This window comes from Drosophila subpulchrella, chromosome 3L (assembly GCF_014743375.2).
Source record: "Drosophila subpulchrella strain 33 F10 #4 breed RU33 chromosome 3L, RU_Dsub_v1.1 Primary Assembly, whole genome shotgun sequence".
NCBI lineage: Eukaryota > Metazoa > Arthropoda > Insecta > Diptera > Drosophilidae > Drosophila > Drosophila subpulchrella.
Genome location: NC_050612.1, coordinates 28937716 through 28952828, shown reverse-complemented (window position 1 = coordinate 28952828; position 15113 = coordinate 28937716). Strand labels below are relative to the sequence as shown.

At 37.2% G+C, this 15113-nt stretch overlaps 2 protein-coding genes across 6 annotated transcripts in view; one reads left to right on the top strand and one right to left on the bottom strand.

Annotated features, from left to right (window-relative positions):
* The first annotated feature begins 287 nt into the window (after positions 1-287).
* Positions 288-5269, top strand: LOC119555076. 2 transcript variants are annotated; one of them, XM_037866287.1, is made up of 4 exons: positions 288-554; positions 1170-1307; positions 3313-3598; positions 4185-5269. In XM_037866287.1, exons 2-4 carry the CDS (start codon positions 1171-1173, stop codon positions 4992-4994), a joined length of 1233 nt encoding a protein of 410 aa, XP_037722215.1. In that variant the 5' UTR covers positions 288-554; position 1170; the 3' UTR covers positions 4995-5269. The 2 variants fall into 2 exon arrangements, with proteins under 2 accessions (XP_037722215.1, XP_037722216.1); XM_037866288.1 differs by lacking the exons at positions 288-554; positions 1170-1307 and adding an exon at positions 3122-3187.
* Positions 5270-6827: 1558 nt separating this feature from the next.
* Positions 6828-15113, bottom strand: part of LOC119552922 (serine/threonine-protein kinase NLK) — a 75491-nt gene continuing 67205 nt past the window's right edge. For 2 of the 4 annotated variants that reach the window (XM_037862863.1, XM_037862862.1), the window contains 5 exons: positions 13923-13978; positions 12751-13342; positions 11935-12136; positions 11782-11875; positions 9477-9531 (listed from right to left, as the gene is read on the bottom strand). In XM_037862863.1, the coding sequence (XP_037718791.1) occupies positions 9477-9531; positions 11782-11875; positions 11935-12136; positions 12751-13342; positions 13923-13978 (999 nt within the window). Of the gene's footprint in view, positions 9532-10935; positions 11313-11781; positions 11876-11934; positions 12137-12750; positions 13343-13922; positions 13979-15113 lie in introns of all 4 variants that reach the window. The other 2 variants (XR_005219744.1, XM_037862861.1) reach the window with 2 other exon arrangements.

Genomic DNA, 15113 nt, shown 5'->3' with positions numbered 1-15113 from the left:
TACTATTTATCTTTATTTTTTGTTGAATAACACTATACTATCTACTAAGTCCCAACAAGGATTCTAGTATTTGGTAAAAAATATGGCCCCTTAAATGAGTAAACATAACAAATTTCTTATAGTTACATTCTAAGGAGATTTTACTGTGCTCGATTGAAAGCTCAGCCTGTGACAGAGCTTTTCGGCGAAGATCTCGCACGCATGGGTGCAAAGCTCGCTCTCCAAACCGAGCTTTGCGCAGCCTTCGCGTGACGCAGCCGAAGCTTTCGACAGTCGGGCCCCACGGTTGACGTAGCGCAGTATAGAATGCAGAACGTAATAGCAATCGGAGTTCGGCAATTAGCAGATTTGGTAGCCACATCCTAGGATAAGAATTTATTTCGTTACAATCGGCGGCAACTGAATTCAAAGTCCCGCGACAGAAAGCTTCCTTCCAGCACTCTTTTTTTTGAGAAGCCCACAATAATAATAACAAGAACAAGAACAGAAGGGTTATTCAACCCACGACCGGCAGACTGAGCGAAGTTACATCAAAGAGACGCCACAGGTGACAGGTGAGTGCATTATTTACCTATTTACCTTTGATAAGCGCAAGCAACTGGGGGCGTAAATATTTAATTTCATGCCGTTTTGTAAAATGTAAGACCACGCGGGACTCGTAATGCAAGCTCCAGTTATCCAAAAGCTTTTTCTTGGCCTGTGCATCTAATTGGAGCTTTACCACTTGCAGCAAACGCAAAGAAAGCTTTTACTCAAACTCAAAAGAGCTAAAGTTCAGTTTTTCTTTTTTATTAGAATAAATAAGTAAGAAAATTTAAACAACATAAGTAATCGTGGGAGGTAATATTATTTAAATAAATAGTATTTGATCAATTGCAAATATTTATGTATCTAACTATGTAGGTCTGAAGTATACAATACAGCAGATAAAATGTCTTTGTAGCAGTAACATTATAAATTTGTCACTAAGTCCTTTAAAAAGTTAAGTTATAAACTGAGTATGGAAAAAAACAAGGTCAAGAAAAATGTAATTTAAGGACGTATTCTACATTTTCCTTCAAAAATAATGAAGATAAATGTAATATGCTAATATATCTAAAATTTAACCGGAAAACTAAATATATTTTTTAAATATTAAATTATTTTCTATGTCTTTAATTCCTTTATAGGATGAGCACTCTGCGGATTTGCCAGGCCGTATCGCTGAACCCCGCAGCTCCACCATCGTCCTCCAGGACCTGCCTTATGGGCTGCCGGGGTGTGAAGCCCAATGAGTTGCGTCGTTTTCCAGTCCACGATGCCGATCGGTGAGTGGTTCAATCCCCCAAATAAACACATAAAACCTGTTTTTCCGAAGCCTATCAAAAGCTTTTCAATTGATTCGAACCCGAACCGGAGCTTATTGCGAATCAGAAGTGCTCATTCTTTATTTTCAGCACCACTCACCACCCATACCATTAAAATCCGAAGCTCAGCGCTTCCTCCTCTTCTTCTTCCCCTTCGTCTGATACCGATAGTCCCAGTCAAAGGTCGTTGAACCCTCTCTCTCGCATAGAAGTGCATCATGTTCATAGGAAAATTTCAATGCCATGGCGGCTGAAATTGCCCTGCAGAAATCTGAAATGCAATAATGCCGATGTGGGCGGGGCAGTGGGTGGGCGGGGTAGGTCCCAGATTCAGATTCAGATTCAGACTCCCATTTATTTATAGCTCTCACGCTCTCCTGTAAATGTAAATGTAATGCAGACACAAATGCGCTCTGCTGGCCGTGAAGTTCTTTTATTTTCCTAGCTTCTTCATCTCTGCTTCTGCAGTTGGTGCGCAAAAAAAAAAGTTCCGACTCCGTCTGCCAAAGTTACTTGGCATTGGCCATGGAGTTTAGAGTGGACCAGTAGGTTAACTATAAACTGAAAAAAAGTTGAGGTCACAAATGAATTTTAAACCTCCTTCTCTGTTTCAAATAATATCATAGGTATATTCTTTTTACTTCCTACAACATTTCATAAAAAATAAACGTCAGGAAATTCCCATGACTTCACAAACTAAATTTATTTATTATCAAGGAAAGCTTTTCTTTTACCTTTAACCGGTATAATCTTTAAAAGTACTTTGAAACCAAAAAGTCAAAGTCATTTTCACCTCGTTTTTTTTCAAAAGAATAATAATGTACGCAATTTTTTGTCAGGTGTTAGTGTGATACTGTGTTATCTAATTCTCATTCACGAGTTTCATATTTTATTTCGTGCGCGAAGTGATTATTCATTCACTATTATTTGTTGACATGTTCAGAAAATTTAAATTTTTTGTTCTACAATTTTAACCCTGAATGAAAATAGACCACCAACCAGTGAGTTTACACCTTTCGTAAAAATCTTTTTTGACGGGTGTGAATTTCACAGTATTTTTTGGTGATATTTTTTGACTGAGACCTACAACATACAGAGTTGTTGTGTTATATTTGGTCTACTGGAGATGTGAAAGTAAGCATAATAAAAATCAATTAGAGCCTTGATTACTATAAAGTTTAAACTAGGTACGTGTATCTTCAGTCGTTCCTTAAAAATTAATATATTTGTTTAGGAATCCACTAGTTCTGAAGTATATCAAAAAGAGGGTAAACGTAACGTTAACAAAACCACAATTAGAAACATGTTTTTGTCCGCATAATAGGTTTTAGACTAGAAAACTCATGAAAATTTAGAATTTAAAACCTACTTTTAGTTTACCACACGGATAAACCTCAAAAAGGTTAAGGTTCCTGACCTGCACAATAACTTCCTAACATGATTGGGTCCACCCAGAACTCCGAACTCCAGAGTTGTTGCTGTTTCGCCTAGCTGCAGAAGCTGCACCAAAAGCAACAACACAAAAACAATAACAATTCCCGGCGAAACTTCCGCTGAGCGAGAGAGAGAGCGAACGAAAGCGCTCCCTCTCGCTTGCACACGCAAAAGAAGCATAACATGAGCTTTTTATTGCAACTAAAACTTTTTCAAGAACTTTTCCCAAAAGAGAGAGAGCAAAGTGAGAGCGGAGAGCGAAAGTCGGATCTAATTTAAAAGCGTCGCAAGAACAAGAACAAAAACGAAACTCCAATGCAGTTTCATATTTTTTTAATCATTAAACAAAGAACCGCGCAACCGATCGCAACTAACTTGCTCTGTCGCCTCTTTTCCACCGATAATTGGTATGCTTTCATTTTTGTGATAACTTCATAAATTAAGGCGAAAAGCTCTCCCCCCCAGAAAGAGCACTAATTGGAGCTTTCGGTGGTTAGTAATAGTAGTCAATAATGCAATTACTTCGTTGCAGCTGCCACCATTGGCTGCGTCACTTCGGAGTCAGCGATAAACTGGTAGATCGACTCGGCGGCCTCCAAAAGCTGCGCATCTGCTTCAGACACTTTAGCCAACGCCAGGAGATGGCCAAGACCCGCATCAAGATGACGCCGCTGCGCAAGTCCTCATCTTCCAAGGGAGCGGGAGTAGTACTACCCAGTAATGGAGGAACTGTCATATCTGTAGGTGGGACAGGGGCAGGAACAGGAGCAGGAGCGGTCAAGTCGGAGGTGGATAATACCACCATTGAACTTGTGGAGGTGAGTAACACAGATGGAAAACCAAAGTTCAGCTTTCACGGGGGTTGGTAATTTAACATTCATTACCCTAACTAATAAGCAAGCTCAAAAAAGGGAAAATATTCATATCATAAGAAATTAAGAGGTTTTTTTGGAAACAAGTTAAAACCTGACCATCTTTAAAATAAAAATAAAATGTTCTTTACAATTTATACTATTTGAATATTCTCCTTAAATTTTGTTTGATAACCTTTTGTCGAATCCACTTATCATACTTAATAATAATAAGTTCCAAGTTCCAGAGTTAATTAAAAAAATAGTCATCGCCCAGTCATCACAATCTTCATTGCCTTATTTCTTAAAAAAAATAAATATATTTTTGGTGTTTTTCGGTTTTTGTTTTCTTTTTTTTTTAAGTTATAAAAATGTTGAGAATCCACTACTTTCATACCCTCTGTATTACTTAATATATGAAAGAAAAGTTCAATTTAATTCAAAACTTTCATACTAAGTTTTAGATATATAGCAAATATAAATGTTTAATTGAGTGTTGAGCAAAGTGTTTCCGTATTTACTATAACACCTAATAAACCTTGAATTCTTACAGACCCCCACCAGACATCTGGAGAGTCACCACCAGGCCAAGAAGCCCATTACCAGCATTATGCCCCTGCCCCAGCGTTCCCACTCCATTAGCTCCTCGGCCTCCAGCGACGTCCAGTCCATAAACTCCGACTATGAAGCCTCGTTACCTCTATCCGCCTTAGAGGATTCCCAGAATGGACTGAACCGCTTGGAGAACGGTCAGACCAAGAAAAGGAAGCTCTACCTGATCACCGAAAAGTCAGATGAGACCAAGGGCCATACACCGAATCTCAATGGGCAGCCCAAGAAGCGCAAGATGTTCGTGGTCGTGGAGCAGGATAAGGAAGCAGCGGGCCAGAAACTGATGATTATGACCGACAAGCCGCAGGCCAATCTCACTCAACATTTGGAGAAGCTACTGCCAGAGATATTGAATCGCATACAGGACAAGGAACACAAACAGATCAAGCCAACTCCAGTGGTAGCCAAGTCCAAGCCAGTGGTCAACAATCCTAGGCCACATATAACACTGCCGCCCAAGAAAAATCCCACTAACTTTGTGAAGGTCACGCCCACTCCAAGTCCCGTGCCCTCGCCCAACCCGATGCCACTTCCAATTCCGAGTGCCAAGATCTTGAAGACCGAGAACTTGGATGAGAAAATGAATTCACAGGACATCGAGACGAACATAAATCTATCGCCCGACTTCCGCTTCCTGATGAAGATCCTTCCTAAATTGGAACAGCTGCCCGAGCCACACAAGCAGAACGTCAAGCGTTCCATCCAGATCTTCGTCGAGAAGAGTTACAGTATCTACGGCAACAAGGATTAGTTACCAGTATTTCAACACCGATTTAATTTCCATTTCATGTGAAAAAGTTCCCATTATTTTCGAAAGAATCGTACATATAGAAGGCATTTCATTACATTGTCTAAGACTGAAGCAGAAACCAATTTATTGTATAAGCCAACGCAGAGCTGATGCAGCTCCCCATTTAGATGAGTAAGCCAGTCCAAAATTTGATATTACCCCTGGATATGGGTACATTTTGAAAGAGAAGCCATACAACTAATTACCAGGATTGAAGACTTTTCTATATTGAATATATGAAAGCTTGATTTAAGCTCAATAATAAATAATGTCTTATTTTTTGGGAAATAATGGGATATCATTATAAATTACCACCCCCCATTAAAAGTACCACTTGTTTTTTTCGTATCTTTTTGTTTTTCTTTTTTGCATTGTAATTCCAAAGAACTTTATTTAGTTTGAAAGCATTTTTTACGGTTTTGTCATCCATATTCTTTCTTTTTTCAGTTACGTTATAATAATATTTAGTAAGTCTAATGCGGGTTTATTTAGTGTGGTTTAGTTTAGTTAATACAATGGTTAGTGTGTCTTAACGATTTCCATGTAAATTACACAAGTAAGTTTTCTGGGCTTAGTTTCGTTTCAGTTAGTATCTGGTTAATGTGGTTAATACATTACATATATACATTTAAACAGTTAATGTTTAATTTAGCTTGCGGGTCGAGGAAACCAAATCGTGTGTAAAGTATTAGGGAACTTTGTCGCGTGCTTTTACTGGATGAGGATTTCTACATGAGTGGAGAGATTCCATTTCGAGTGCTACAATTATAATCGCGTAATATACTTTTTACAACATTTAGCAAATTTTCCATACACATATACTTGTTTATCGTATTTGGGGTTAAGCATCTGCCATCGATTTTCAGTGGTTATAGGTCTTTTATATACCCTTATATCGTGTTTGTTAACTACGTTTTGGTGTGACCTACATTTAGCGTTTGCCTTTTTTTGTCGGTTAGCGTATCAAGTGTTTTTACATGATGTTTATAAGAAAAAATATTTGCCTTTAGATTCCTCTACGAAACAGTTATGTCATTATCATCAATGAGAAGCAATCACAAAGTTTTCTCTAAATTTATGTGCGACGATTACTATATTTATCATTTTCTTTAGTATTTACACAATTTTCTCGAAGTGCAAAAAGCAGCCATTTTTTTGGCAAGTGTAAGCAACTACATTTACTGTAAAGTCGAAGATGTTTCATTCTTCATTTGCATTTACACATCGAGTTGGTTAATCATCGGTTAGTAGTGTGGGTTCGGGTTAAAAAAACTGTGTCACAATTTCTACAAACAGCCTTTTGTTAAACTTGTTAAACATACATTTATATGGTTATCTTTATGTTATGCGAACTATAGAATTATTTCGTATATATAGGAGTGTTTTCAATTTTTACAATTTATAACCTGAGCGCGATCATTTTTATGGTTTTATCTACCAATCTTGACCAATTCTAGTTTCAAAAATGTCCCCATAGATTCTTACCAATTTTATAGGTTATTTCCCATATATATTTGGTTAATATTCAAATGGTTAAATATAAGTGGCATCCAAAGGTTTTTCAATTCCATGGAACGCTGTCATTTTACCTGTACTCTAATACAAACTTGAAGAATTGTGTGGTGTGTTGTTTTAATCTCAAATATTGTCCATACATATACATACACATATCGTATATAGTAGGTGCTAGTTGTCGGGTTTTCACTGTGTTACATAGCTATAAATTCTAATTAGCAAATGCATTGGGTTGGGTTGGATCCACGTCAAGTAATGCGACAAATGAAACAAAATTGATTCGTTTTCTTCTTTTTTTGTTTAGTTCTTATTTTTTTTATACAAACAGTTTACACAATTTTTTGTTTTATTCTCAGTTAACGTAAATTAATGCATAATACGTATCTAATATATATAGTTAAGAATGATCCATAATCGGTTTACAAGTCAAATACTAATGCAGTTTACAGTTACAGTTGATCTTAACTAATGAACTCATTTCGAACGGGAGGTTTCGGCGACCCAAGTCGCTCTCTTCCAAATCATACATCCTATATAGGCTATATATCGAGTGTGATTTGCTTTATTATATTTTAGTTCAGACCTGCTCCAATCGAGGGTTGTGCTATGTGTGTAGTATAATGTACATGTCCATTTCTTATCGTACTCGTATTACCGCATAGCTAACCGTCTTACTGAGCTAGAGAGAGATGTGGGCTAATTATTGGTGGGGGTGTGGAGATAATGCTATGTACACGGTGCCTAAACCGAACCGAAAACTAACTATCGGTATGCGTAGCTATATTTATATATGTACCTCTATGTGGAGTATGTGCTTAGACATGTAAATGATGTTAATGTAGTTGTCAATTTAACTTGCATTCGAGTGTGTCTCTGTGTCGGTCTCTGGTCAAATGAGGGGAAAACAATAGGTAATCGGTAATCTCTAATCTGTACTCTATATATTTACGGTTAAGAAAAACTTTAGTTATAAACAAAAGTTGAAAAGAAATTCTACTTTTTGCACACCGATTTCCTTTGCCTTTCTTTTCTTTCATTTCGTTTTGTTTTTGCTATGAGATCTCCGTGAAAGTTTTGAATTCATATTTGTTTTTTGTTTTGTTTTCGTTTGTTTTTACGCTAATCCATACATGTATATATATCGGTTAATATATATAATGCTATATAATTAATAACTACATACATAAGAAAGCAGCACAGTTAAGAGAATTGAAGAAGAGGAAAGTTAAGTTTAGCTTCAGTTTTAACTTCTTCGAGAGCTTTTTCTACTTCATCGTCGTTTTTTTCGATTAAATATTTTCATGCATTGTTTTGGCTCTAAACATTGAAGACAAAAGACATTCAAAATACACATATACGGTATACAATTTTAATTTCGTTTAAGTGCTTAAGCTACATCAAATTAATTTTGACCCTTTCAAGTAAAGAATTGTGTGAATTTTATATTGCATATCCTCAATCATTCAATCGTCGTCAAATGAGAAAACTCAGTCTTAAACATATATAATGTTCTGGGCAGCCGAGGCCTTAGCAATTGATCCTCTATAACCGATCCTGTCCTGCACCTTAGCTATAGCCTATAGCGATGAGCATTGAGAGAGACAGAGGTGTAGTTAGTCGAAAATTAAACTATATTACATGGTAATCAACTAAAAGCAAAGTATACATATCAACTAAAATCGAATTGATCCGGGCGGTGCCTTTGGACTTCGAGGATGAGTATGGAAATCGAGCCCTCCGTCCATTTGGGTTCGATCCGCCCGAACCATTCACTGGGGGCAGTGCGTCGTCCACTTGTTGGTTTTTCCTTTGTTTATTTGTTAGTTTACATTTATGAAAAGTATGTTTAAAAAGCTTGAAACTTTGAACTAATTTCATCAAATATTTATCTTTTTTTCCTAATATTGAGTTAGGCCTGACCGCCTTTTTTGTGGTCAGATGCATTAAGAGTACATATCTAGAAACCAGTTTCAAAATTGAAGCTTCAAACGTTTTGTGTAAATGAAAATATTTGCATAATTTCAAATAAATTTGTTTTTGTTTAGCGCTTAGTACACATTTAGCTGTAGCTACACATCATTTTGTTTAATATATTTTTCGTAAGCATACAGAAAATGAAATTATCCTTTTAATGGATGAAAAGGTTTATCGCTTGAGGTAAATTTTGGCAAACAAATTTTGGATTTGTGTGCATTTTGTTACTATTTTATTTTTAAATATATATATCGATATATTTAAGAGTTAAGCATATTTGTATATCATGAATACGATGTCTGTGTGTGTGTGTTGCTAATTAATTTACATATACATAGATTTCTTAGGAGCTTAACATAAAACATTTTTGTGTTGTTTTTGCATTTGCATTTAATTCGAATTTTCGATTAACTCTTCCAATTCTTGTCAAGCACAACAAAATATGTCTGCTTTGTTGCCAAAAAACTAATGTTATTTCTTAACTACGCTTTGCTTTTAGTGCGTAGAATATCCTTCGCTCCCTCTCTCATATTAATTCTTGTAATATTTCTCCTTCACTTTAAACTTGCTGGTTTTGTGTCGCTGCTGCTGCTGCTTTAACTACAGTTTTGTTGTTTAGACTAGTTTCAGTTGAGTTACGTTACAATATTTGTTTGTCTATAGTATTATTAAATATTTGTTTGTTTTCCTTTTAGTTAATTTCGGTGGTGGAATGCTTTAACTTTCAAACAGACAAACGCCCACTCAAAAGCCGTTTGGCGCTTAAAAATTATTCAATCGTTGTTCCTGGCTGAGTTATCTCTGGGTTGGGTTGGGTTGGTTTTCGAGGGTTTTTGAGGGTTCTATTTGGACTGGGGATCGACTCCTCTCCTCCGTTTTGTCGACGGCGAGGGTCTATCGTTTGGCTGTGTTGCTTTTGTTTCGATTTTAGGCAGCAATCGCCTCATTTTGCCGTCATTCCCATTGATGAGGCGAGGGCGGCAGCTCCGAAGGATGTGCCACGGTCGAACTAAATTCCAAGTGGGGGAAAAATGATAAAATAAACAAATTTTAATTCCGAATTATAATAGTTGGATTGTTTGGATTAACATCTAGATTAGTTATTTCATGCCATGTACAACGTAAAGGTTATAGAAAACATTTAAAGCTTTAATTTAAGACAAAATACAATCAAAATACCAAAATAGCTCCCATCAAAAACAATCTTAAAACAAAACATGAAATGAAAATGTACAAAATAGAACTACATAAATAGTTTTTTCGGGTTGGAGAGGGGCTTAGAGTACAAAGTAAAAGTTTTGGTTTGTTAATCATAATAATCAAAAGTCATTGAGTGGTAGTTGTTCAAGCGTTTAAAACTACTTCAGTTCTTTCTTTGTCACTGCTGCTCAGCTGCACTGCAAATTGTACAAGTATTATATTGCATGATTTTCTGTGCAGTTTTGAAGTTACTTAAATTGGTCCAAGCAAATGAATGGTATTTTTGAAGGCTTGTGTGCTAAACCTGCATGGATTAGGAATTTTTTCAGTGTTATGCAGGACAATGACTGAGCTAAATTGGTGGTGGACGAATTATTTACAAGATGAGAAAAAATTATATTAATTCCTTGACAGTTAAGACATATATTTTTTATTTCTTAAATAGAGATGCTGATTGTTTTACATAATTTCTTAAATCAAAATATGAAGTTCCTATATTTTTCGTACGCTTTACAATGGTTTGGAGGTGTTTTATGCCTTTTCAATAGATCCTTTTTATGATAAGTGTGCAGTACATTTGCTATGGGAATGATTGCAGGTTTTGAACATGGAGGGGATATGGTCTGTGGGTGCATATGGGCTTAGTTTACTTGATGAAATCTGTATGCTGTACACGATTACGAATATATAGTATATATAGATATATGAGTTGAATGCGAACACAAAACATAAACACAAAATTGATTATGGAGCTGGTTATATGCATTATGTTTTTTTTGTTCAGTTTGATTCGATTTATTGACTTTATAAAATAGTTGAAAATGTCTCTGGTTATTCGTCCTTTTCCTCATTTTACCAATAATTGCCTTGCCAATTTTGTTCTCAATTTTCTGTGCGACATTTGTAAACAATTTTATAATGCTTCTGGTTAATGCCGTATTTTTTTTTTGTTGGTTTAAGAAAACATTTATGTACACAAAAATAGATACGCAAAAATACCCATTAATGATATTAAAATTATAAATCATAATTAAAAGTTAATAATAAAGAAAAAGTTAAAACTAAAGAAGTTTATCGTTTTTTTTTGTTTTTTTTTCTTTTTGGTTTTATACACATTTTCATAAGGTAGGAAAATAGATGAAAAGATATGAACAAAAAAGGAGATAAACTAAATAAATAAATATTTAGTAAGGTTTTCGCTTTATCAACAGACCTAAGAAGGAGTAGAGAGACAGTTGCCGCCCCGAGGCCTCATTTTCTGTATCTGTATTATTGTATCTTTATCTTGGCTGTGCTTGCATTTTTCATTTTCATTATATCATTTTCATTCTTCAATCATTCGGTAGATTTCGGATAGTATCTTGTGACTTCTGCGTTATTAGATCGTATATCGATTCGTTCTAGTGAGAGGAGATCTCGCGCGCCTAGTATCTTGATCTGGATAACGATCTCGATCTGGATCTGGATCGGTTCTCGAGGGCAGCGCAACAGTAGGCGGCGGCGGATTGGAGCAGCGGCAGGAGCAGCAGTGCAAGTTGTAGTGGTAGTAGTGGTAGTGGTAGTAGTAGTAGATTTTCTCATTCTCATTGGCTTAACAACGCAAATATAACGATTCGATTTAATAGAAATTTCAAGATTAATATCCATGTTGAACAACAAAAATAAAAGAACAAACGAAAAAGATCATTTAAAAATAAGGTTACAAAATTATAATCGTAGTTCGTTAGGGTAGAGAGTTATATAGAGATAGTTCGAGTGGGTGGGTGGGGGTCTTGGTAGAGGTACGACAATTAAGTGGAACAGGTTCAAAATATAGAGAGAGAGCATTACACGGAAGCCATGGTCAATTATTCAAACAAAAAATAAGAAATCAATTGTAACATAAGAGTATAGAAAGATAAAAACAAGGTTTACAATTTTGACTAAGTGTTAAATTTTTAAAAAAGTTGTTGGGGTAAAAGAGGACGGGACTGCGTGCAGAGGTGAGGAAAATTTTAAGGGGTTTCTTTATTTGGTGGGAAAACTCTGTGGAGGCCTTGGCCGGGAACGCCCCACTCACCTGGCGAAACTCTTGAAGGCCGCACTCTGCGGATTAATGCAGAGCGGCACACGACCTGTTTGCAGCTGCTCGGCTATGAACTTGTGCATCTCCTCTGCAAGTTTCCAATCGATTAGTTGTGATTGGATATTATTATGTATGATTCCCACTCACCCTTGACCTGTTGCACCGATGTGAGCTTGCGTTCCCATAGATCATCGAAGGGCTGGCCGGCGGAGGGCTCGAAATCAGCCGTATATTGTCGCATTCCGGCCGAGGTAGTGAAGCAGCATTTGCACATGCACGAATGGTAGCGCAGGCGACCCTCGTCCAGATACGGATGCGCCAGGGCATCTGTCACAGAAATGCGCTTGTCCTGGTTGGGAAATCGAAAACAGTTGTATTGAAGAATATTTACAATCGATAAAAATTCACTGAATTTTAGAAATTGATACTTTTCTGGTTATCCCTATGACTACAAACCTTTTTAAGGAGTTTCAAAAATTGTTTCATTTTAGTTTTCCATTAAAATTATACTAATTTGTTTCTTTATTTTCACTTATTTAGTTGAAAAAAATGTTTAACTAGAAATAAATCCATCAATATAGATAGGTTTCATTCTGGACATAAGAAAAACAAATTTAAGTGATCTTTAGTCAAAAATATAATTTTTTCCAATGATGCATTTAAAAGATCATTTAATGTTTTATCAAACCTTTAAGATATGTTTATGAATAGAGTCCTTTGTATACTCATAACATTTTTTCTTTTTAATGTTTGAAATCTGTAATGTTAATATAACTGATCCATAACATTATGTTTTTAATCTCTTAGTATGATAATAGTTATTCAATCAACATCTAGAAAACCTACGGTTTCTTAAAGTCTGGCTTTTCCCCTTACATAATGGAATGGCACAAAGACTGATCTTTTCTTAAACCAGTATCTAAAAATTTTTAAAACTCAGTTAACATTTGAAAGTTATATTACCGGATCGAAGACGAGCATCTGGCAGAGCAGGTGCACCGCCTCGTGCGTGGCATGCGAGCTGAGTGTGTAGAGCACCGAGAAGGAGGGCGGCTTGGGCGCCCGGCGCAGCATGTGGGTGCGGGCGCCCTCGCAGGCGTGCCGCATGTCCTCCATGGTCGGTGTGCCCAGCAGCTCGGTGATCAGCTCCAGCTGCTGCACAGGGTTTTGCGCCTGGAAGAGGATGCGACGGCCCAGTAGCTCGCCGAAAATGCAGCCCACCGACCACACATCCACCGCCGACGAGTAGTGACGGGCGCCCATCAGGATCTCCGGAGCCCGGTAGTACTGGGTGACCACCTCCTGGGTCATGTGCTTGGCCTGGTCCGGCTCCTCGACGCGGGCCAGTCCGAAATCACAGATCTTGAGCACGCAATTCGAGTTGACCAGCAGGTTGCCCGGCTTGATGTCGCGATGCAGGATGCGGGCCGAGTGCAGATACTTGAGGCCGCGCAGGATCTGGTAGAGGAACACCTTGATGTGGTCGGCGGACAGGTGCTGCGGCGACACGATTATCTTGTGCAGATCCGATTGCAGCAGCTCCGTTATCACATAGCTATTGGTCGATTCAAAGGAGGGGTTAAGGTGGAAACCAATTTTATAGAATTTTATAGCGACATGCGAGAGGAACAAACAAAAGTTTGAAACTCCCTTTTCTCCTTTCACCACATTATTTTTTTGGCCTTGTTTGTTTGTGCTTAAAACTTTTTCAATTAGTTACATTTGCTTTTAGCCCAAAAGTTTCGGCTGCGACGCACGAAAAGCAGGCAACTCACTTTGCAAAATCGAATTTTATAGTTTCTAGAGGGAAAAGATTAATAAAATAGTTGCAGTTCATTTTTAGTTTGAATATTTTTCGGAAGTTCATTTTCTCTTCTAATAAATTTCCAGGTTCAATGAAAAGTTATTAAAAATATCCAAAGATTAGCTTGCTAATTTAATTGAACAAATATTATATTCTTTTAAAGATTAAAGGGAACTTTTTGAATAATTTCTAGATTTAAAACCACAATTATTTAAGAAGGAAATTATAATGGTACCAAGAAAACCACATAATTCCACATTAGTCTAATTTCCACACTCTTAACTGCACAAGAAAAACTTTTCATTGTGTTTTTTGTTTGTAAAAAGGATACATTTCTTGAAAGAAATCCAAATGCGGTGGCTGTAGAATGTCCAGAGCCGAGAGAACCTGTAAAATAAACAAAAATATAAAAAAGGCATTAATAAAACACACTCACATACGATCAATAAATGAATTTGACAATATTGCAGTGTCATTGAACTGGCAATTAAAATTAAAATCCCTAGACAATACCGTCAACCCATCCATTTACACCTCATTTCGAGGGGATTACGTGGGGTCGGCTGGTGATAAATTATGGAGTTGCAATAAAAATCAAGTTGCATGTTAAGTGTCGCTGCCGGGACATTAAATGCCGCAAGTTAAAAAAGCACAAAGCAGAAAATCAGCAAGGAAATTGTTGACCCCTCGAGATACAAGACACGCCAAAGTCTGGGGTTCTTTCATATGGGGGAGGAGGCCAAGTCCGTCGACTGATGGACAGCAGAATAAAAAGATATATATGTATACACAAAAAAAGCGAGGGTAAAAAGAACCCCAGACAGACAAGCGCTGATTTATTTTCGCTTGCGGTGAGGAGATGATGAAGGAACTTGCAGGCAATCACATCAAAAAATCTAACAGGAGGAGTAACTCCTTGCCCCCGCCATCCATTTAAAATCAATTTACAATATTTATACAACTCCGGTTGGGCTGCAAAATGCGTAAAGTGACCAAAACCAAAAAAAAAAGAGGGGAAGGAGAAAAAAACCTAAATCCGCAGCGGCAGCAAAAATGTTGCCAGCCACAATGTTGCACATTTAACCCCCTCGTGCCCGCATTTTGTCGGCAGTTGGCAAAGCCAAAAGCAGTTCAACAATTTTGAGCACTTTTCGCGGGGCACTGCGAACGCAACAACAAAAAGTGCCGACAACTTTGGTTACTGGTTTTCCTCTTTTTTATTTATTTTCTTTTTTTTTCTGTTGGCCTGCTAAGCCGTTGCCGTCTTCAAGTCTGAATCTCCGTCGCCGTCTTAAGTGGCAAAGTTTTTTTTTGCGCTCTACAGGAGCGACGTGATATTCCAATGCCTCCCCCTTGGGTTCCTTTGAGTTCTGCTCCTTTGGCAGCCTTTGTTTTATATTTATTTCTTTGTCCGCTTCGGCAGCCCGTAAATTCTGTAATATTTCGCGACTGCGCCGCTGCTGTAATTTAGCGACTGCATTTGTTGCGTTTGCGGTTTGCAACATCAAATGCGAGCAGACCT

Coding starts and splice junctions, on each gene's coding strand:
- LOC119555076 (XM_037866287.1), top strand. CDS start 1,171: ATGAGCACTCTGCGGATTTGCCAGGCCGTATCGCTGAACCCCGCAGCT. Junction 1,308..3,312: donor CCAGTCCACGATGCCGATCG/GTGAGTGGTTCA, acceptor ACTTCGTTGCAG/CTGCCACCATTGGCTGCGTC. Junction 3,599..4,184: donor CCACCATTGAACTTGTGGAG/GTGAGTAACACA, acceptor GAATTCTTACAG/ACCCCCACCAGACATCTGGA.